The following is a 24,489-nucleotide window of genomic DNA, read 5'->3' as shown; positions in this document are numbered from 1 at the left end:
TGTTCAGCACCAATACCCATGATACATTACTTACAGGAATGAAACTGCCATATACAGGCATGAAAAAATATCCTGCTTCATTTGAGTATTTCCAAGGAAACCAGTTTTTAGTCACTGCAAATTAATACATGTGAAGGTTTGAAAATCTGCAGTTAATATTGTGACAAATTCCAGACAAGACTGTTTCCGTTAAGAAAATTCCATTAAAAACTATCTATTCAACTGCTAGTTCACCATCCACTTCCCTTGGCACACTGCCTCTCACGCTCCAGAAAGCTTACAATTTTGCAGTTTTGCTGTAATTTAAGAATAAGAGGTCTTTTAATGTTGAAAACCTGAAAGAATTAGGTCTTCTGGCAGATATAAACAAAAATCAGCCTTTGAAATGAAAATTGATGTAGCTAGTCAAGCTGCTGTGGATAAGAAGGAAATAGAAAAGTTAACTTAAGAGTCCAAAACTTTTGACCATGCTCCATCATAATACAAACATTTCACTTTGTATAAAAGGTCTCAAAAATTATTTGCAAATCAATGTCTATGTAGGATTCAAGTTTCCACAAAAATGGACAAACATCCCAAAAAGTAGTGAGACAACCAATTTAAGACATGGCATTAACTCTTGTATTCTTGAATGTTCACATTAGGTTTCTTCCCACACAATGATCTGGTAACTCATTTCTGTTCCAAGAACAACTTTTCTACAAGTAGTGGAAAAACCCCTCAGAATATCTTATCACTTGTGTAATTTAACTTCAAAAGCTTTGATCTTGACTTCAGCAGCAGATATGGGTGCTCAGAACTTGAGAAACAGGTCAAACAAAAACATTGTTTATTTTGTAGCCAATTTACAGGACTTTATTGCAAAAAGAAGAAAATATTTGATACAACTACTGCTTGGGAGTAGGTATTTACGTATTCCTAGACTTACAAATGCATTACAATACAATTCAGTGTAGCACAGGTTCCTCCCATTCTATCCTTGGTCCTGACACAGCTCTGGGATTTCTGGCCATATGAGCTATAGTTTCCTTGCCTCCATTATTAGTGTATTTAATTAATTATCCAACTGCTCATCAACTCATTTTCTCAAATTGAAAGCTTACATTTCAGGTCAAGATTTCCAATATGCACACAATAGTGGAAAAAGTTAAATTCTAGACTCATTTCACTATGTTAATATAGTGAAAATTAGCTATCAGAATTAGACAAAGAGATAATGAGCTCATCAGAATGAAGCAGAATGTTTTCACTCCAAATTATGCTGTGTATAGAATCAGGAACAGGACAGATTAAATTTTCCACTGACAGACTTTTTCTATGTAAACTTAGGTTTACTTTTGTTACTGTACAGTATTTAACTCAAAACAGCCTGATAAACAGGCAATTAATCAAACAGTTAAATAGCCTTGTTCAAACTGAACTCTTTAGTTCTATGGTTTCAAGATTTCAATGCCTTATGGCAGTTGTCATAAGCACACTTCAGTATTCCTACACTGTACAAATATTTCAGTCCTGATGCTCTATGCAGCATTTCAGGAAAACTTTAAGATAGAGTGCTGTTATAACTCAGAGTGGGACAAATAGTGTTATTACTTCATGTGGTAAAAATTAAAGTGTATTTCAACATTGTTCCACGTTGCCCTAAGACAGTAAAATGTACACAAATTAAGCTAGAAAATTTGAACTAAGATTTACTTAACATACATTCAGCTTGGCACAGTGCAGACTAAGTTTAAGACATGAAAGACAAACAGTGTAATGAACAGAGCTACACTTTAACATGTCATTTTTCAAGATGCCGAAATTACACTCTAATATTTTTGGGAATCAGTTAGTAGAATTTGTAGAAGGGAAGAGAGCTGTACAGGCCAGGTATAATTTATACAGTAAAAAAAAAAAAAAATCCTACAATCCACAATGGGAGAGATTATTGTCATGGAATGACTCTCTCCGTATGATATCCCATCCTCTTCATACTGCAGATTTCTCAGCAACTGCAAAGAAAAAGCTAAGTTAAATGCATAAGCAGACATATATCCCTCAGTGACTTTCAAATGTTTAAAATTGCACACAGAAATAGTCAAATAGTAACATGCAAAATATTTTTAAATGTTATTCTTGATCTAGGTCAAGAAAGCTAAGAGTAGTTTGAAGGAGAACAAGTGTATAAACCTTTTGGTAGAATCTGCAGACTTGGGAGCAATTTATGAAATTTCAACAATAAAATGAGTATTATTGGTCAAGAAAAAGAACACCAACCTCATTTGTTCATAGATCCACTTATCTGAGGTGCTATTATCTCAGTTATAGATGAAAAACAGCGCAAGTTAGGGACCAGTGCCTTAGTAGCAAGTTTTATGCAACCAGAGTCAATGGGATGTCATCTGCAAGTGTTATTGACTCTAAATGGAAATTATATTTTTAAACAAATTTAAAAGCTGTAAGTTGACTAGTTCACATGACATTCTCTCCTTAACCCATGACAGAGTTGCAGTAATTCACTGCAGTATTTTTTCTTTATTAAACAATATATAGAACTGATCATTTTCAAGCTTCAAAAATGTGAACTGCTATATTCCTCAGGCAGACAAGCTGATATATTTAATAGAATTCAGACAAGCTAGGCCTCCTTGCTCAAAATTCCCCTAGGCCAACTGATATGTGGTTACCAAGGGTAAAGGCTCTCTCCTCCAAGTAAGATGCAAGCTCAAGGGGTATGGAGAACAAGTGTCAACTTATACATTTCAGCAAAGGCAGGGATAATTTATAGTATTTATAGGAAAGACATGTATTTATACAAAGGAAGGACACCCGACCCCAATCACCATGGTGTCCGGGAACTAATCAACTGCCAGGATCCAGTAAATTGTCTGGGACTGATGCCCAAGTCCTGGAATAAAACCACATAAGAATTGCCATTTTAGAGTCAGGAGGTCCATCTTGCCCAGTATCCTGTGTCATATACAGTGGTAGAGTAGATGCTGAAAGGGACAATGAATTGGGTATGACTAGGGTTTTTTCCACTGTTCCTCTCACTTGCAACCTCCAGGATTTAAGGCATAGGAAGCTGAGGATTCAGAGGCTGTATCCTTAACTCCCATGCTCGGTAGCAACTGATGCCCCTTTCCTCCAAGAATCTATCGAATCCCTTTTTGAATATGGCTATACCAGGGGCGGGCAATTATTTTGGGCAGAAGGCTGCTTACTGAGTTTCAGCAAGCCATCAAGGGCCACATGACAGGCAGCCAAGGGAAGATAAATGTTAATTTTCTAAATTTTTTAGGGGCCCCACAGGCCGGACAGAATGGCTTGCCAGGCCACATCCGGCCCCTGGGCTACATTTTGCCCACCCCTGGGCTACACCATCAGTTTCCACAACATCTAGAATACTATTGGAAGCAATGAGTTCTACACTAATTACATGCTGTGTGAAAAAAACAAAAACAAACAACTTCCTTTTGTTAGTTTTAAACTTATTATCCGCTAGCTTCTCATAATACAAGAACTAGGGATTTGCTATATACTGTCATTTAGTGACCCCTGTTTACTTTCTTCTGCTTATGGAGAGAAAGGAGAAAGAATGTGATGGCAAAGAAAAAGACATCCATAACTGCACCAACTCAAGTCAGTAAAAAAGGAAGCTTTGGAAGATTAGGTACTAGTTCTATTTTTCCTTAGTTATACGGTAACACCAGCTAATCTAGTTTTAAAAGCGAGAGAATTCCTGGGATAAAGTATCTGGGATTTAAGGCCCCACAGGGCTCTTCAAGAGCTCACACTATTCTTCAGTTTAAGACACAGATGGTCTTAATGCGTAAAACGAAGTTACACAAATGAGAAACATTCAAAGTGCAGCTGAGCAGACAAGTGCAATCTTCTTCATAAGGAAGGGAGCAACTGTCATGCAGTTAATGAAGCAAAAATGCGCTTTAAAAGTCCCAAGTCAATAAAGATATTTAAGCATATTAACCACTGCACTGGGTTTAAATGAATGTACACATATGCTTAAAGATGCACATGTGAAGTTTTCATAGGCCCCTGGCAGATGTTACGCTTAAGACATGATTAACCAGTTAATCACATATGAAGTAGTAACCCAGCCATGTGTTCATTCAGTTAAATGGCAAGATAGAACAGGTAATAGGTCACAAGACTTAATACACACAAAAAAGATGTGTGATAGCTTTGTGGCTGATTCCCATTAAAGCCTTAAACTAAGAAGTGTGGCCACCACCAATCAGGTAACTAGTGCAGTATGGCTCCCCCTGCACTGGCAATATCCCTGATCTCACAATCACATGCCCTGCCATTCATATATGGCATGGCAGGAGGCATAATTGTTGGGGTTGTGAATCAGATCTCATCACACCTTCAGCTCAATGTTTGTCAGAGACCATAAATATACATACTACTTCAATTACTGAAGCATTTAATAGCATTTTAAAGTTATTAAATTATAGCTTTCATAAAAGCAAATCTTTTCATGCTAAAACTTCCAATTCCCAAGCTATAGTGCATAGGCTTAGCAAAGGTAGAAGAACAGCATATGAAAGAACTGCCACTCTACATCAAATTGTATTTCTCCTTGGAGGAAGGCCTCACTATCAAATTTAAAAAGTAGGCTACCAGTCACTGGGGAAAATAAGAGTAGTGAACAGGAATATTTTCATCTATTACATACTTATTGCATATTGCAGATATTTTTTCTATGGTTTCTGTACTGTGTTCAATTAGGAGTGATTCTCAGCCCCAACCTATATTTCATTATATAAAACTTTACTTCACTTGGGTAAAAGGAAGCACCAGCCTACTTACACACAGTGTATTCCTCCGAATTAAAAAAAAAAAAACAAAACAGGAAGTAGTTGTAGAACATTCGAGTGGCTTTATTCAGTTGAATGGATTTTAAACAAACTATAACACAAAGCTCCCAAAAGGACACAGAAACAACCTATGGAAAGCAAGACTTACACTTTATCCTGCCGTGCTCCGCCGCCACGCAGTGGGACTGGCTGGCTGTTTTGAGTTATTGCACCTCCTCCACGAATTGCACTTGGATGAGTTGGAGAAGCTGCTGGATGCTGGCCAGGACGGATAGGCTTTGCTACAGAAAACAAGGCACAGCTTTAGGAAAATGCATGCCAAGCCATTTACCATTTGATCTTTTATTGCTCCAATTCATCAATCCTGTATGATGACACTCTACAGTGAATACTGTTATGGTCTGCAAGTTACCTGCTAAAATGAGAAATACATTATTTCAGAAGTTCAGAAAAGTGGTATTTGGGGGATTTTAACGATCAGGCTGTTAGGCTCAGATGCTTTATCTTTATGATGCACTGTATAGAAATAAAAAGACAGTTTTTTGACTAACCTTATTAGTTCTGAAGTTCACAAGGCTCTTGTTAATGAGTTAAAAATATTATAAATCAAAAATGCTCAGATGGAAAAGCATCTCATAAAATTAACAAATACAGAGCTCTGAAAAATCAAATCGCTAACTTTTAGACACTGTGCATCTGTACACTCTTCAGCATTTTTAAGTCCATAACAGGTCAATTTGGTTTTTTTTCCCACAAAATAAGCTACTCTGGTTTCTGCTTCTGGCATACTTAAGAACTTCTTGAATTATACAATTATAAAAGTTCTTCCTTATCTCAAGGCAAATACACCAGCTTTTTGTCAGTGGCTATATATACTTCATATCAGACTGCTACCTAGATTTGGGAAAGACTCTGCCTACTCAAATCTAACTTATAGAAAAAATGTTTCTCAAAAATCAAGCCCATGACATGTACATATGACTCTCCTTGTAGCAAGGGAGGTGGAGGGAAGGCAGTGCAGAAAGCAAAACCAGGGCAACTTTTGCTGCTAACATTACCCTATGCGTATGTGTATGCTTACTGGAGAACTATGGGATGTCTAGTTTTCTGAAATTGAATGGAAATAGAAAGGAGGGAGTTTAAGTTTACTATGTTTAGATGAGCATTAGCTTCTCAGGAGGATTTTCTTCCCTTTTACAGAGTGTCACTTCTGAACAGATCAGACTGTAGACATTTTCTAATGTCTATGCCCCAAGATGAGTGGCATAAGCCACTCATATCCCTTTCCTCCCACCCCCATCTTTCCAGCCATCACCAGGAAAGGGTAGAGAATACATGCTAGTTTGCCATACAAAATTTGAAAGCTGTTTTTCTGGCCTGCAAACTTGATATGCTTTTAGACTGTAAAACTGCTGTGTCAGATTGACTAGATCTCGCATCAGAAGTAGCTTTCAAGGCCACCAGAAAATGTCTTTGGCAAGTGAATTCCTGATAAACAACTGGCATTATTACAAGTCATAAAAGCTGTTCACTGATTAGTTGCTTTCTTGGAGGAATAGATATAGCTCTCTAGGTACCACGGCTGCCAACCCAAGCCTTTTTTTTTTTTTTTTTTTATTGACACTGCGAACTTTAACACTTTTATACAATGTAAATATAATCCTTCCTCCAGACCCTGGACAAGGGCTGGTGTTAAATCCCTACATTTGAACCCAACCATAGTAAAAAGTCATTACTGACTCCAAGATGAACATGGGCCAACAATACAAGAACACGGTCAGTGGGGCTAACCATACCTTGTCCTGCATCCACAGATGCATCACAGGCAGGGCCAACGAGGTGATTCTCCCCCTTATGCAACACTGGTCAGGCCACAGCTGGAGTACTGAGTCCAGTTCTGGGCGCTGCACTTCAGGAGGGATGTGGATAACATGGAGAGGGACCAAAGGAAGGACAGCAGGACAGACCCTACGAAGAGGCTATGGGACCTTACCCTGTTCAGCCTTCGCAAGACAAGGCTGAGGGGGGACCTGATGGCCATCTATAAACTTACTAGGGGGGACCAGCGGGGTTTGGGAGAGACCTTGTTCCCCTCGAGCGCCTCCCGGAGTAACAAGGAATAATGGCCATAAGTTGCTAGACAGCAGGTTTATACTAAACATTCGAAGGCACTATTTCAGTCAGGGCAGCTAGGATCTGGAACAAACTTCCAAGGGAAGTGGTTATTGCTCCTACCCTGGGGGTCTTTAAGAGGAGGCTCATCGTTTTCATGGCTGGGGTCATTTGAGCCCAGTTCTCTCTCCTGCCCATGGCAGGGGGTTGGACTAGAAGATCTACAAGGTACCTTCTGACTCTACATCTATAAATCTATTTTGACTCAAGTGCTGGTTGGTAACAACCAAAGGAATATCTTTAGAGAGAAATGTTTAATGTGAGCATAACCTATACCCGTCTTGTGCAAATTATACACAGGCCTACTGCATATAGTTTACTATTGCAACAGAGTACTTTCCACTTATATACGGTTTATTCTCTCATCCTCACAAAAAGTCATGAAATGCAAATATGGGATTTGGGGACAATGGAAAAAAAAGGGAACAAAGTAATTTTAGTGCATTTATGTTAAGTTTATGACTGCGGTCTGTGTTAAAAATCCAGAGCTACTACTCTGAAGTATGGAAAGTTTCAACACTTCTTTAGTCTTAAAACTTTAATAGTAAAATTAAGCGAACAGAGAACTTCCTGTTCAAGACCTGCAAAACCAAAAAGAGCTATTACCAAGACTAAGCAAGCTGCATATCTGCATGCCAAACCATTAACTGATAAAACAGAACACTAAGGCATACTCAGACCCTTCCTTTGGTTACCCTAAGAAAATTAAAGATGCTTTACAAATTTTTGTCATCACAAGTGTGTAACAAATGCAGAATCAAAAGGCAAGGTAGAGACATTTTGGGTGCACTTACATGTGGCCCTACAATGCCTTTGCTACTGCACCATCATTTAGTACTTCCTTTTGGAAGCACGAAAGGACAGCACAGTAACAGCCTGTACTATACTGTGCCCTGCCATGCACAGTTATTTTGGGCCACTACATCACCACAGCAATGCACTATAGAGGGAATGTGTTGCTATGGCGACATAGCAGTGTCATCAGTTTTTGCCAATGGACACTACAGCGCAGTAGCATCCTATGTAGACATGCCCTTCGTGTATATTCCAATGTATTACTTTTTTTTTCTCCTATGAAACAAACCCTGCCCTTTATGGCTAATGTTTTTTTGCAGGCAAAGCTTTCCATCATGTGAAAAATTAAGTACCTCATCACAAATAGATCAGATTAACCATCATTTATTTAAAAAAAAGCTACAACTATCACTAAATCAGAACAGGTTCTCTATCAAGGTACAAACCCTACCGTGTTTTCAGAAGTTTCAATTTGTACTATTACTAGCAGGGGCTGGCAACTCCTGTACCAGAAATAAAATTTACTCCCACATTATCATAAGAATGGAAGGGGGAGGGCGGGGGAGAGAGAAAGGGAGCAGCCAAAAATTTTTACCAAGTCCTGGATTCTCTTTACTTACCAATCTGGGCAGAATGTCCTCTTCTAGCCATGTTCTTAGATCTCACTGCTTCTTTAATGCGGTCTACCTCTTGCTGATATCGCTTACGATCGCGAGATGCATTTTCTTTGGCTTCCTTCAGTGCCGACTCCAAAGCTTTAACTCTCTCAGCTGTAGCTCTAAGTCGTTTCTCCAGTTTAGGAAGCTCGCAGCGAAGATCTGCATTATCACGTACCAGCTAAGAATAAGCAAGACATATTTTTCTCTGAAAAAGCAAGTTACTTTCACCCTGCTGTAGTGTAACCCTAAAAGAAAGGACAATAACTTTGATCCAACTTTTATTTTATAAACTTATTTGGTTTAAAGTATTTCAGTAATAAAATCCCTTTTCAAAAACCATTCACTACACAACAAATATCACGTAAGTCTAAATTACTCTTATAGACTTTCACAGACTATATTAAATGTACCTATTTATTTTATATTAAAAATTGGAGTTAAGCATCCAAGAGAAGTGATGATCCCTTACTTGCACGAACTGTTCCAGATACAAAATAAAACACACAACCATTATGCTTCTGTGCTGCAGCTTAAATAAGCAAGTCTTACTGTACCTGTTTGTGGACTTTTGTGAGCTGCTCAAGATTATTCTCAAGGAAGGAAATTTTCTGTTTTTGTGCAGCGCTGCCTCCTGTTTCATCTGAGTCCATCTCTGCGCTCTACAGTGATAGGAAAATAAAATAATAATATATGGAAGTCCAGATTTCTAGTTACAACTGAACCATTAGAGCTATATTAAATGCTTCATTTATTTCTACTTTTAAATGCATGCAATGTATGTTCACAAAAGGAATAAGCCTTAGTAGTATCAGTTACCTTTTTAACTCTGGTAGCTAGATCTTGAACAAAGAGCTTCCGAAGGTTGTGCAGAGTTTGAAGTTCTTTAGCCTAAAAATGAACAAACAAGTTTTCATGGTTTTGAGTTCTTAACCTGAATAAACAGGTTAATTGGCATTTGCTTGTGAACATACTATACTTACCACAGTTTCTTCCAAACCCTTCAGATCTTGCCTTGCTTGTTCTCGTCTGTCCTGCATAACCCTGAGTCAAAGAGAAACATACAGCTGAATCACTGATGTTTGTCTAGAACAAAACCCACAAGTCTTAAAATAAATATATTTAAGAGGCTCGAGGGAAAAGAGGTGCAATGAATTATCATGCTAGTTTACCTTAGAAAAAAGTTCTAATTCTACTTCAGATAAAGTGGAAAGGTTTCAGTGAATGTTCTCTTAGATTCCTAATACAAAGTGACCCTGACATGTGGAACAAATAGCAATGCAGTCAAAACGAGGGGGCCACGAAGGGCATACCAAAGATGATCGCCCAGAATACAATTTTGTATAGAATTAAGTCCTTTAAAGATGAAACAATTCAGTCATCTGAATAGGCCCAGGATCAATGCTTGGGGGAAAAAAAGCCACTTGTTTTTCAAATATTACAAGGTTTGTGAAGTTGAGGACACACCAAAAGGAAAAGGAAAAAGAAAGAAAGAAAAAAACCCATAAACCAAACCCTGGGGAGTGTCAGAGGAAGTAAAGGGACAATAGAGATTTACTCCAAATGAAAAATTAATTTTCAATGTTGTGCAAGTATTCATTAACTTGTATGCAAACCAAGCAATGTATTTTCCATTGCTTAGTTTAATAATTTCAATTATATTGCAGTGACCCTTCTGTTTACAGCTCTTTCTTATGTAATGCAAAAAAGCATTAAATATGCTGCTGAAGCCCTAATGTTTTAATCTCTCAAATTATGTAGGACTGTAACTACAGAGATCAGAAAGAACCTAGAAACCTTATTATGACCAAGGATATCAAGAAGATTCTACAGACAGAATAAGAAAAAACAAAGTGGGAAATCAGCATTTTTATTAGGGAGGAAAAAGTAAAGTTTGGAAAAGTTTGCATCTTTATGAAAATCCCCCTGCAGCCTTCTGAAGGAATTGGCTAAATGATTCCATTATTAAAGTCACCACTGCTATTAGAATAATTTCTTCTAATCTCCACCTGTGTTTATGGTGTCACAAAAATGGACATACAGCAGAGGTGTATTATTTTTGTTTAAATTTTTGAATTGTTGCAGTTTTATACTTCCAGCTTTAAGCACTGACTTTGGTCTAAGAAAACATCATGCACGTAGTCCAGCATAGTTTATGCAATATAATTCATTTTAATAACTTGCGTAACACTAAGTCACCCAATTCTGACATTTTCAATTCATCTCCCTGCTGCCCCCAACTTCAGTTTCAAATCAAGCAGAAACTGCCAGATTAATGCTACATATATAACTTTCTATGTAACACAGAGTTTAACCTGAAAAGTTCAAGATGGTATAAGGAAAAACTATTGCAATTAAAGCCATGAGCAGACTAAAAATGAAAAAAAAAATCTGAAAAAGAAATTTATGGACCAAAAAAATTAAATTTAATTTCTGATTTACCAGGACTTAAATACTTCACATCACTATGGTTTCCACTAGCAGAAGAACTTAAGAACACCTGTTGATTTAGGACATTAGTTACTGGATCTCAGGCAAACCTTTGGTTGACATTGCTCTTGCAGGATTTTGTTTTGCATTAGCCAATAACTAATTGGCAGACCTCAGAACTTAGACAAACATAACTTCCCTAAGGTTTCAAAATTTTAGGCATATGGAGTTTTACAAGTTTTCAGGAATGACCAATGAACCCTTTTAGGTTCTGTCATTATGGAAAATAATAACAACAACAACAACAGATCAAAATAGGATCCCTTTAACTGGAACTCCTTTAAATCAGGCTGTCAATAAAACAATGCCTTTAACGCTCTTGTAATCCTTCCCAACAGAAATCTGGTAAAATTCTAGAAGACGCCTTCTGGCCCTAAACCCAGATAAATGAATGAATTCTTGTTCAGTCTTAAAAGACATTCACTAAGCTACTTCTGCCTAAACCAGTTTTAAGATCCTTGCCCTCCAGCAATTTCATACAAGCCACCAATTCAATTAAAGAGTTTGTTTAGATTTATAATGAAGTTTATACAAGTTTTAGATCTTATACATACTGGAAAACTATGACTTTACCATTTAAAATTATAAATTAATACAGTTGCTCTGTATAGGGGAACCCCCCCACAGATTAGGAACTTACGTAAGTTCATGAAGTTTCCTGCTTTTTTCTTGATCTGTAGTTTTCAGCTTCTCATGTTCAACTCTTAGACGTTCCTGCTCAAGCATCATCTTCTGATTTTGGCTGAACATGAAAAAGTCATGATTAACATGTAAATATTTCAATGAGAAACCTCAAAGACATCAAGTCTGAGTCTTTATTACGCTGAAGCACATTTATTAAAACTAACCTATGGTACACAAATGACTAAGGAGTAAATGGTACAAAAGGAATCTTGTTAAACTGTCTGCCTTAAACTTTGTTTTTTAAAATCAGAAATAGCAGTGACTGACTGACTTATGCTGAGTATTTTGAGTATTTACCAGATATGACCCCAAAGCCATCAAATCACATTCAATATGTGCAGTGTTGGAAAGGAGTCCCCTGCTCCTAATTCCACTGCCCCATAATACAAATCCCTAGTGTGTTATCTTTCTTTTATTAGTGGGTCAGACTTTCCCACAGGCTAAATATCTGTTTTTTCTTAAATCACCCTTGGGCAAACCATAAGTCTGAAACCAGACTACTGAAAGAGGGATAACACTCACTTTGCTTAAATTTTGAGTAAAATACTGAAGGTAGTGAACTGTTTTTACTCACTGCTGCAAAAGGGTCAATGACTTGACTTCAGAACTATAAATATATTCAAGTCCTAATCAAATAAATGAACCCAAATAAATATTTAAGTAGTTTAGGAATTTGTTAAACTACATGCCAAGCTATTTTCCTCAAAAGTCTAATATTTTAAAAGTAAAAGCGAAGTCCAACTTTTATTATCACAACTCTTACTCTTGGAGTTCAGTAATAAGTTTCTCCTTTGCATCGACCTCATCTCGCAGGCTGCTAATTTGTTTTTGGTGGGTCTCACGGTGGCTCTGAATCTGCTGCTCAACTGCTTGCTATAAAACAACAACAAAAAATTTAGTTTGGTACTTAAAATACGAAGTTTTATGTAAACTAACAAAGAACAACAACAACAAAAAAAAAAGCTAACTTGCCTTGACTTCATTTGCAGTTTGGACTTTATTTAAGTGCTCCTTCTCCATTTCATGAACTTTTTCTACAGGGAAAAAAAAACAAGTTTTCAGCTCAGGTATTTAGGTAGTCATAGGGAGGACCAAGATAAAAATATTTTTTCCCTCCCCACCATTTTAAGCATTGAAATATACTCATTTATTAATAGCTTTCATATTTAAAATCAATGAAATTACAGCCTTATGTTTTCAAGAACTCTTTCAAATGATGCATCTCCATATGCACTCAATCTTTTTGATGAGGTACTTGCACTTAGAAACACACACTAAGTTGTACATATTATTCTGTCACTTTATCCAGAGAGGAAAAACATCAACACCATATTTTCTCCCGTACCAATTGTGGCATGCTTCCTAGTAATGGTTATATTTAAAGGAAAATTCATACCCTGTGCTCGAAGCTGGACTAGTTCTTCATTAAGGGAATCTACAGATTCTTCCAGTTGCCTCTTTTTCTGTTCCACATTCTGAAGATACTCTGTTAGTGACTTGATCTTTGCTTCATGCTTTCAAAATGAACAGATATTGATTTATTTATATGTAAACTAGGTATATTCAAATGAAGCTGCATGAAAAGTTTAAGAGCTCTTGGTGTTTTTAAAAAGGGCAAATAAACCTCTCAACAAAATGCAGTCAACTTCCTATTTCTAAAACAAGTCTTATCTGTGCAAATAGATTATCCATGTTGCAGTATCTGGGGTCATAATCCACATATTGCATTTAAGTAAATATCATTATACTCAATCTTGTGGCTCCCACAAATACGGCAATGGGACAAGGAAGGTAGTTGTTCATTTTTTTCTTTTACTCTTATCAAACATTCCACAAATAAATTAGAAGTCCTAGAGCAGAGCTAAAAAAATCATATTGGTGATCAACAGAAATAGGGGAGCAAAGGTTTGATCATGAGTTTGGAAAGTTGAAAAAGCATGTTAGAAAAGTTTAACAACATTCATATTAAACTAGCCTTTGATATATTAGAATGTTTCAATTCGCTCAATTCTAATAGTGATAATTTTATGTTGCTGTCTACTTCCTGACATTTCCCTCTCCCTTTTCAATTTTGCCTCAAGAGGGCAGAGTGCTGCTGAAGCCACTGCTTCTGCACATTAAAAGAAAAGCGTGTAACCTTCCCCCACAGAGCTGAAAGAATGTCAGTCAGTGCATCCCATTATAAACACTGAAACTAAATGTTTTATATTTTACAAACGTTAAATATAGAGGAAACAGATTTTTAGGCTAAAAAAAACTTCTCTCAACATTCTGAGAGAGCCCGAACTACTCAACTGTGCTTACTGCAACAACACTAAGTTCAAGATCTACAATCTTCTTGGTTCCCTTGGTTATATTAAGAGTAATATCTTAAAAAAAAAAAAGAGATATAAACACTTTGGTGTGATACCCGAGTTCAAAATGGAAACTGATGAATACAAAAATTAAGCATTCATCTGAACAAATGTCTGGACTTCCTACTTATTCTAAAGGCCTCTGAACTACTAGTTTCGAAATTGTAAGCTATAGATTAACTTATCTACAGAACTGCAAGAAGCCAACCAAACAAACGTAGGAATCAAATATCAAAAAAGGAGCTACACTACCACATTACCTGTGAGATACGAAGCTGACAAGCAGCCAGCTCTTTTTCATTTTCCTCCATTTTTTTGTTGCTTTCAGTTTGCGTGCTTTCTAATTGTTTGCACCGCTTTACCATTGTTTTCACTTCTGATTTCATTTTGCTAATGTATAGTCTTGCCACCGTGAATTCCTCATCTATCATACCAGTTCCTTCAGGTTGCTGAAAGGAAAGTTTGGATGAAAATATTAATTCTACAAAGACTTAATTAAAAGCAGAGTATCAACCAGAAAACAGTGCCCAACATACAACAACCATTAGGTGGCTAGCTTCAGACTATGTTTAAATGATTACCTTTTTTTAATCTTTTGGTATATTTCAACCAAATTCAGACCAGAAAACAACTTCTGATGCTGTTTCCCTTGGTAGATCAAAACATTTATATTTTCCGTAATACTTCCTGTCTATCAAGTAAGTCTGCTTGCCAGTGTGGACTGTCTCCATATACATAATGGACTTTGTATTTTTAATAAATAGTACATTTAAACAATCAATCCTTGCCAAAAAAAGCCAAACTCAATTAATAAAAATGCTTCTCTCAAGCATTTCTGACTTGTTTGACCTTCTCCCACAACCATAACTGAAAACACGGAGGATGCCTAGCTGTATAGCCATGGTAATTATAAAGCATTTTTACTATGCTGAAAACACAAACAATAAAGCACTTCATAATAGCTACAGAGCATATGAATTTATCATGCTAGTATATTTGGGGTATACCCTACCTTCACATCATTATTTCCAACTGCAATTCCTATTTCTGCAAGATCTTTCAGTAAGGAGGCCATCATCTCTGTTGCTCGTTTTTTCTGGTGGTTGGTCATTTCTTTTAGTTTCTGAAGCTCTGCATCTATACTGGCTAAAGTTACCTAATCAAAGGAAATATCTAAAATTAGATTTTACCAATTTATATAGGAATATTTTTCTCATTTTCTTCGAGAAACCTCAAAACATGCTTAACGGTGATCTTAAAACAATTACCAAAACTACAAGCCATGGTTTAACAACAATATTAAAAAACCAGCAACACCCATTTTTGCTGGTTATAAAAGGACCTAAAGAAGTAGGAAGATGTGAGTATACTTTCCCCCATTACACTTTAAAAAAAGATTTGTAAAAAACTGTTTACTATATTTTATATTTAGTTTTGTACCTTAGTGATTCTAAGGTTCCAAAAGCAGATTAATATATTAAACCCAAGGATTTCTACTAGGATGTTGTTACAATCTTGATTCACAGTCACAATACGACTATTTAAGGCCTACTCAAGTCTTCTATATCTGATAGAGCTGTGCAAAATTTTGCTGAATGTTTTGTTCTGAAGCTGTTTTGACGTGTTTCGAGCTCGAAACAGTGAACTAGAAACAAAACAAAAGGCTTTAAAAGGAGTTTCAAAATTAAATAAGGGCACTCAAAACGTCTCAAGTTTCAGAGTAGCCTGGTGGTAGGAGGCAGAGGAGAACCAGGGCTGCACTCCACCTCCTGCCACTGGGAGGAACTCCCTGGAGCTGGTAGAGCCAGTCAAATCACAGCCTTGGCTCTCCCCCACCTCCTGCCACCAGATGCACTCTGACCAGCTCCACCAGCCCCACAGAGCTGAGCCTGGTGGCGGGAGGTGGGGGAGAGCCACTGGCCAGGGCTGTGCTCTAAGAGGCTCTACCACTGACTCTCCTGCCACCAGGTTGAGCTCCATGGGGCCGGCAGAGCCAGTCAGAGTGCAGCCCGGCAGTGGGAGGCAAGGAGAGCCAGGGCCGCGCTCCAAGTGGCTCCACCAGCCCCATGGAGGTCAACCTCCCCTCCCAGGACTGCCGGACTCTGCCCAGGAGCACAGGCCCCCAGATCTGCATGTGGGATGACAGGAGGCTGCCACTGTTGCCTGTGGCCAGTGGCAGCACTGGTCTTCCTGGCACTGGGCATAGGCTGCACTCAGCGCTGGTCCCAGGTGGCAGCAGCAGCCTCCTGTCATCCCAAGTGCAGATCCAGGGGCCTGCACCCCCAGGAGGCATCCAGCACAGCCCCACAACCCTCCTGGGAGTGCAGGCCCCCAAATCTGCACACGGGATGCCAGCAGCAGCAGGCTCCTGTCAAGTGACACACGTTTTGCTTGTCAGCACCTTGAGCTGAAGTTTCCCAGAAACCCTTGCACCTATCTCCTTGAAACTTGGCAGGCTTCATTCACTCGGAAGGGGCTACCATCCCTGCAAATTTCATCCAAATCAGGCATGAAATAACAAAGCTAATCTCATAATTCCCCATTATAACCTATGGGTCGAATGTCGAAACGCGTCGAATCAGTGAAACAGTTTTTGATGAAATGAAATGGAACAGTGCTCCGAAACTGAACAAAATGGCAAAACAAAACACTGTCCCTTCGAAATGGTGAAACAGAAGTCATAGATTCATAGATGCTAGAGTCGGAAGGGACTTCAACAGATCGAGTCCGACCCCTTGCCTAGGCAGGAAAGAGTGCTGGGGTCAGATGACCCCAGCCAGATGCCTATCCAGCCCTCTCTTAAAGACCCCCCAAGGTAGGGGAGAGCACCACCTCCCTTGGAAGCCAATTCCAAATTTTGGCCACCCCTACCATGAAGAAGTTTTTCCTGATATCTAGCCTAAATCTGCTCTCTGTCAGTTCGTGACACTGCTCCTTGTTACCCCAAGAGGCGCCCTGGTGAACAGAGCATCTCCAATCCCCCTAATGAATTTGTAGGCAGTCACGAGACCATCCCTTAGCCTTCTCTTGCAGAAGCTGAAGAGGTCCAGGTCCCTCAGTCTCTCCTCACAGAGCTTGTCCTGTAAGCCCTAACCACACGAGTGGCCCTACTCTGGACCTTCGAGTCTATCAACACCCTTCTTGAAGTATGGCACCCAAAACTGGATACAGTACTCCAACTGCAGTCTGATCAATGCCACATAGAGGAGAAGTATCACCTCCTTGGATCCATTATTGTGCATCAGCAGATGCGTGACGAAAGTGCAGTTAGCTCTGCTGATCATTTCATCACACTGATGACTCATGTTCATCTCGCTATGACTCCGAGACCCCTTTCTGCTGCTGTGCTGCTGAGAGGATCACTTCTCAGCCAGTAGATGCGCAGGATATTTTTGCACCCTAGGTGTAGCACTCTACACCTGTTCTTGTTATACTGCACCCTATTGTGTACTCCCCACTTTTCTAACTTGTCCAGGTCTGCCTGCAACCATTCCCTACCCTCCAGTGTGTGCACTTCACCCCACAATTTAGTATCATCCACAAACTTGGACAGAGTATACTTCACACCCACATCCAAGTCACTGATGAAGATATTGAAGAGTACGGGTCCAAGGACTGAACCCTGAAGGACCCCACTACCCACATCTTTCTAGGTCGATACTGACCCATCTACCACCACAATCTGGGTGCAACCACTAAGCCAATTTGCTACCCACCAGACCATGTAAACATCTATCACAGCCTCCTAATTTAGTTATGAGAATAGGATGAGATACTGTATTGAAGGCTTTGCTAAAGTCCAAGGAAACAACATCCACCTCCACTCCTGCGTCTAAGCATTTTGTGACCATCATAAAACAAAACCAGACTGGTCAGGCATGATCTACCTGCTACAAATCCATGCTGGTTTCCCTGCTGCATTATTTTTCCCACTGAGTTCTCACAAATATGATCCTTCATAATCTTTTCAAAGACCTTTCCAAGGATGGAGGTAAAAGTGACTGGCCTATAAAATTACTTGGATCCTCCTTCCTCCCCTTCTTGAAAATAGGGACCACATTGGCCCTTTTCCAGTCCTCCGGGACCTGACCCAAGCACCACGAAAAGAAACAGTGCTGTTTCACACAGCCCTAATATCTGACAAGCATCCAAAGAACAGACTAATGCCATGAGTATAAAGGGCAAACAGACAGAATTAGAATATCTAAAACCCTACAGGAAAATTTCTCCAGTAAATGGACCTCTTCTAAGAGACGAGGCAAGATTTTAACAATAATTGTTTCCGAAGACACCAAAGTGCAAGGTTGTGAGTATAAGATAGCCCCAGGAATAAAAAAAAGAGAGGGAAAAAAAAAGAGTAAATCCTCACTTCTGCCCAGTGTCACAGAAGACACATGCTTAGAGGATTTCTTCCTAATACAACTGAAGTAGAAAGTCTGGTGGAATCAATCATGTATTTATTCAATATAAATTAAAAGTAAGAGGATCAAGTCCCTCCAAGGACCCTTAGTTAGTTTCTTCCAAGGAAAGGAGGGTAGGAGACAGATGCTACTTTCTTTTGAACAATTTTTTGTTATTCTAAAACAACCTGAACCACCCCTGGCTTCCACTAGAAAAGATGCTTTAGTCTTACAGCAAGTATTTTTAAGGTGGCCCTGGTGCTTGAGGATACATACTCTTGAATACTTACCAGAGTCACATGAACCATTGCATAACGGTAGTTAGAAACCAATACATTATCAAGGGTATCTTGCTTCTGATGAGTGTCCTGGTCCACACCGTAACATTAACCATGGTCACTCTTTTATACAAAAAAACAACAACCTGCAACTTCTCTCAGTCTATACTGATATTTTAACTAGGAAGACCGATGAGACCCACTGCAATCAACAGGAGTGGGCATTTAAAAAGTGAGGGCCAGAGCCACAAAGATATTTAACATTGCTGGCTCTCAGCCCTGAATTAGAGTGCATCTCAGCACTTTAATCAGAGACCCGACCAACCTCAGTGCGTAGCAGAAAAGGAAGCCTTTGCTATTCTAAACAAAATATTGTCTGTAACAGAGGGGCCTGTCACATTTTACCAACTACTTCTGAATATAGCACATGGGTCCTTCCTTTGAGAAGGGTCTCCATTCTTGGTATCTCCATCAAAGCCCTTGCAACTCTGAGACAATATCCAACTCTAAGGGTGTGGAATAAAACTACCTTTGAAATAAACCAGAGAAATGAAGTATCATCGTATGAGGCATTCATAGTTCTTGTCCAACTCATTATACATTGAATTCCCTTAGCAGCCTTTACACACAAAAAAAATTGAAGCCACTCAATACCAATTTTAGCACTAAATACAAAGCTACATACTACTGAAGAAGCAAAAGCAAAATGAATTCTAAGAAAGTCTTTAAAAACTGAATCAACCTTGGGAAAAGGTATTTTAACCAAAGACTAAAACATGAAAGGGGAGTTTGGTTTGTTTGATCAAAATTCAACACTGAAAAACAGGAGAACTTCCAATGACTTTCAAATGACAGAAAGGAAAGGACAGCATTTTTAAAATTTCTATCAACACACTTTGAAGGCTGTTCCATTTGAGCTGTTATATCTGCCACCAGTAGATGACAAATTGTACTGAATTAGAAAGGGGGGACTTTACCGTGGATTAGCTTGGGGGTTTCAAACTCATCCAGCCCCGCAGGCTGAATGAGTGTCACTGGGCCAGTCTGTGGACTGGACCGGATCAACCCCCTGTCTCTGCGCATGTTGCCCCCAGGGCATTTGCTATCCAAAGCATGTGAGCTAGACCCAGCAGTGAAGACAGCTCAAGGGGGGGGGGGGGGGGGGGTATCAGTCCAGGGCACTGTATACAGCCCATGCCCTGGAGTCCTCATGCTGTGCCATAAGAGTACACACCATGCACTGGGCCTGGGGGCCACATGCACAGCCAACATTGGGGCCAGTACAGACTGCACATGGCTGGCCCGAGTGCTGCATATGGCAGAGATCTGGGGTGCAGCCTGCATGCAGCCCCATGCCAGCCCCCCCACACTGTGCACATGCTTAGTCCAGCCCTGTGTAGCACGCACTGGCCTCAAGGTTCACTATGCATGCAGCCCATAGCATGCAGCCTGGACTTAACACTGCATGTGCCATAGGGGATCCAAGGCAGAGGCTACATTGCAGCATTCTGTGCTAGATGCAGCACACATGGCACTGGGTTCAGCCTGGGAAGTGCATGCAGTGCATGGGGCAGTGGCTAGCACATGGGGTCCAGGTCCCACAGGCCAGATAAGGCCAGCAGGCCATATGTTTGACATTTCTGGATTAGCTGATCTACAATAAACTGTTCCACATGCCCACTGTAACTCCAATTATTACAAGAACGTGCAATATAGCAATTGCCTTATTTATGAGTCGGCGACCCAAGCTTAGCTTCCACTTAGCATGGGAGAGTGGACACATGATTACCATGGTTCTGCTGTTGTGTGGCAAGCCCCTTCCCCCATTCCCAGTCTTTCAACAGGGGATAATGTGTTAAATTTGCCCATATCAGCAAACGGGTCAACAAGACCAAGATGAAAAAGGCAGACTTCACTTAAAACTCAAATCATAAAGTTAGTAGTAGTAACAGTATAAGCAATTCAGATTTAACTTGATTTGGGGAAACTAACACCTAGCACTTAAGGTGTCTGAACTTGGTGATCTGTCTAATCTGGCTGGCTGCTGCAACAGTCACAGGATTAAGTCTCCTTCCTAATGCAAACTGCACTGTTATTAACTACTGATTATTCAAAAAGGCACCTCCAGCAAGACTCCAAAAGGAAAGAAAAGATATGGATGACTGATGACCTAGAAAATACTATTTTCTGGGTTTTTTCAAATGGAATGAATGGAACAAGCTTCATGTTTTATATGCCAACATTTGACTCAAATAATCAAATGAGAATGCTAAATTTTAAACTAGAAAGAGTGCGAGATTCATATTAGAGCTTTTCTATTTTCTGGCATCGAGCTAAAAATTAAAAAAGCAGTTGGAAAAACAACAGACGTGTTCTAGCACAAAGAAAAAGCAGACATTTGTAATTCCCAGCTCCAGTTTCCTACCGATTTCTGATTGAGTTCATCACTAAGCAGCTCATATTCTTTTGCTTTGTCTTCTACTTCCTGAGATTTCTGATCATAATTGACAGCAAGTTCTTCAAGGGCTTGTAGCACTTCTTTCACCTCCTCTTTAGAGGCATCATTTTCAGCCTGGAGACGATTCAACTCAGCTTGCATATTATCTTGGTCCCGTCTGGTAGATGCAAGAAGCTATGACATTGATAAAAATTTAACACACAGATCACTGCTTCAACAAAATTGAGAGAACTGCAAGTGAGACTCCAAAAACTTACTGAAAGAAGTTTCTTTCAGAAAGTAAACCTAGACTCAGGATTTGCACTTTGTCTACAACGTTTAAATAGCAGTCATTGTATTAGAGTATAAACAGGATTCTAACCAATGGGTGTTTAAACTATTTGTCAGTAACAAGGGCAAGATTCCTAGTTGTATTTTTATATCCAATATCACTGAAGAAACAAGTTATTTTATTTAACTGTTACAAAAAGATTAGATGAACAAGAAGCTGAAGTTCATAACAGATATTTCCAATTACTTCTTGTTTTAAACAAAGCTTCTAAACCATTAGCGCTATTTGCACTTTTGAAAAAGTGGCTTCACCAGGTCCTAGAACTTCATGCCCAAGTATTTTAATATTTTAGTTGCTAAATGGGCATGCCCAAGGAAAATGGAGGTTTTTTTCAAAATAATACTGAAGCGCTCAACCATTTTCTAAACACATGGTCAAGGGCATCTTATACAGAGACATGCATAAAAGGAAACAAATCAATCTTATTCTCTAGGAGAGCTGGACAAGGTTGCCAATATGCTCTTTTCTCTGATGTCTGAATATAAAATTAAGGAATAATTTAGTAACTGAATGAGATAAGATTGTAAAACATACTGCAAAAAGCTTTTGCATGCAGACAGCAATATTAATCTATATTTATCCTACTTACAAATCTGTCAAAATGAAGATATTAGAAAAGCTTTCATTTCTATGGCAAATTTACTCGGCCAGAACTGAATGGAGAAGTACACTGCTTCATAAAAGGAGACCTTTTCTGCAATACTTTAGACTGTGCATTCTAGCAAGCTTAGATCATGCAACTGTCCCCTCCTTAGGTATCATAAACTTAATGAACTGGAAAACTGAAAAATAAGAGTGCTTAAGATCAAATGAACAAACTAAAATTTATTATAACATCCTGTGTTCCTTTAGGAAAAACAAGGCATGTCAAGTGGTGAGCACTGAGAAATTGAGAAGTTAGCTTTTGACTATAAAACAGTAAAAAGGTCTGTCATACAGTAAAAAACAAAATTTGCTCAGAGACATCCTCCTGAGAAGTAAATTATGTTTAACATCCCTAAATTTTAGTACCAAATAAGAAGTCCAATATGAAGATACGCAGTAACAAAATTTACCTCTTCCTGATCCAACATTTGTGTCTTCAGCTTTTCTACTAACTGGCTCTGCTGATTAATTTCTTCATCCTGTAGTTCAAAATCATAGTCCCGTCAACACATGTTGAACTGAACATCACACAAAATTTCAAATGCATGTTAGGAATCAGTTATTTAAAGTTTCCTGTTCAGTAACAATCAAATGAAGAACCAGTGATCCAATTAACCAATTGTGCATGTGATTTTTCACGTTAGGCTTCTAGCTTTGTGTGTTTGTAGAACGTTACATAGAACCCAAAAGAAAAATCCTGTTTTGATGTACCGTGTTTGGAATTTGAAGAGCTGAAAAGTTTTCCTCAACTCCCAACTACACTACTTGGGATAAAAATTCTTTTTTCCAAGACAGCTTAGTACTGTTGTTTAAAGTTAAATTAAACGGCATATTTAAATGGCAAGTATGTGTGTGCGCATACTAAAGAAGCTACTAAATTCCCTCTACTCTCCTTATACTGGCCTGTTTTGTTGTTGATGTTTTAACTTACTCCCCAAGTTCTACCCCGTTTTATTGTTTTGTTCATTCATGCAACCTCAAGTCCCTGCCGAAATTGAGAAGAACAGCAATTAGTCTCAAATGAAACTGTGCTTTCTTGTGTCCAGTCCCTATGGATTAAAAAGCCAGACATTACATGGATTGAAAGTACCCATCATCTTAAATGATAGTCTCATACCAGTACTACCAGATTTGTAAAATGGAAATACCAAATTGGAACCTCAAACTCATACTTAAAAAAACAAACAAAAAAAACTATACCACAGTAACTTTAAGATGTTTGCATCCTTAATGTGTAATATTGCCAAAAGGCAAGAAGTGTTTATAATTCCATTCACTGCAACCTCCTTGAACTTTGATCTCTCTCAGCTAACTTCTGCTACACAATCATTCTCTATTGCTACACACTGGTTGCCAGAAGAACCACCATGTGCGTATAACACTTCTCTGAATTATTACACACAGATGTGCCAATATGAAGAAAAATGAAGGTCACCTGAACATGGAGAATTGATCAAATATGAAAAAAGCTCTCAAATACAAGCGCTCTTTGGATTTTTCTGAATTGTTGTACATTCTGGCCACAGATCAATTTGTACAGGGGTCAAGCTTACTGTACAAATGCAAATCAGCACGATGTGTCAACAACGGTCCCTACTGACAAGTGAAGAATAGTCAGAATTAAGTATTAATGCCCCATGTTTTCAAACAGGTCTTAGATTTTAAAAGAATGACATACCTTATCATCAAGTTGTTTATACAGTTTAGCAATTTCTTCCTCACACTTTCTTCTCTCAGCATCAGTAAAACTGCCAGTCACTCCAATTGTGGCAGCTGGTTTATCATTAGTGACAGTAATATCCTTATCCACTGCAAAAGCTTCCAAGTTGGCTTTTTCTTTGTCAAACTGCTCATCAACTGGTACAGTCTCCCCTTAAATAATAATAATAATAATAAAAAGTATAAGTATACTTTGTTATCGGATCACTTACAGAACGCTTTCACAGAATAAAACAACACTGAAAAATATTAGATGCTGTATTTCCTCCGTACAACCAGCACCAAACCAACTGGTGGAACAAACAGAAATGTGCGTGAAATAGGGCTGCGCATGGGTCTGGAAACTCTGGCAGAGGAATGGTGGAAAAACTAATTGTCAATATTCAAAAAGCATACTGGCGGTGGAAGCAGGGACAAAGGAGGAGTACACCTCCCTCACCCGAGCTTGTAGGGATTTGGTAAGGAAGGCTAAAGCAGCACTGGAGCCGTGGATGTAGTCTTTCTAGACTTCAGCAAGACCTTTGACACCATCTCCCACCCCATCCTCATTAAAAAACTAGGCAACTGTGGCATTGATGCCTACACAGTCAGATGGATTGCAGATTGGCTCAAGGGTCGTACTCAGAGGGTGGTGGTGGACGGGTCATATTCCACCTGGGGGGAAGTGGGCAGCGGAGTCCCCCA

The 24,489-nt window shown here is 38.9% G+C and overlaps 1 protein-coding gene across 2 annotated transcripts in view; it reads right to left on the bottom strand.

The window, feature by feature from the left end:
- Positions 1–307: 307 nt before the first annotated feature.
- Positions 308–24,489, bottom strand: part of KIF5B (kinesin family member 5B) — a 49,633-nt gene continuing 25,451 nt past the window's right edge. Inside the window, exons 12-27 of one of the 2 annotated variants that reach the window (XR_002100220.1) lie at positions 23,765–23,958; positions 22,497–22,565; positions 21,078–21,284; positions 14,987–15,130; positions 14,235–14,423; positions 13,017–13,134; positions 12,593–12,654; positions 12,384–12,493; positions 11,577–11,678; positions 9,430–9,490; positions 9,266–9,337; positions 9,004–9,108; positions 8,411–8,627; positions 4,972–5,104; positions 2,260–2,402; positions 308–1,994 (exon numbers count right to left, since the gene is read on the bottom strand). Coding sequence is in view for 1 of the 2 variants with exons in the window: in XM_019531072.1 (XP_019386617.1) it covers positions 1,988–1,994; positions 4,972–5,104; positions 8,411–8,627; positions 9,004–9,108; positions 9,266–9,337; positions 9,430–9,490; positions 11,577–11,678; positions 12,384–12,493; positions 12,593–12,654; positions 13,017–13,134; positions 14,235–14,423; positions 14,987–15,130; positions 21,078–21,284; positions 22,497–22,565; positions 23,765–23,958 (1,790 nt within the window). In the remaining variant the exon portion in view is untranslated. The remainder of the gene's footprint in view (positions 1,995–2,259; positions 2,403–4,971; positions 5,105–8,410; positions 8,628–9,003; positions 9,109–9,265; positions 9,338–9,429; positions 9,491–11,576; positions 11,679–12,383; positions 12,494–12,592; positions 12,655–13,016; positions 13,135–14,234; positions 14,424–14,986; positions 15,131–21,077; positions 21,285–22,496; positions 22,566–23,764; positions 23,959–24,489) is intronic. The other variant, XM_019531072.1, reaches the window with a different exon arrangement.

The sequence above is a fragment of the Crocodylus porosus genome, unplaced genomic scaffold (genome assembly GCF_001723895.1).
Source record: "Crocodylus porosus isolate Cpor-Errol unplaced genomic scaffold, CroPor_comp1, whole genome shotgun sequence".
In the NCBI taxonomy this organism is placed as follows: Eukaryota; Metazoa; Chordata; order Crocodylia; family Crocodylidae; genus Crocodylus; species Crocodylus porosus.
The sequence above is the reverse complement of the archived record's forward strand: the minus strand, read 5'-3'. Positions and strand labels throughout refer to the sequence as shown.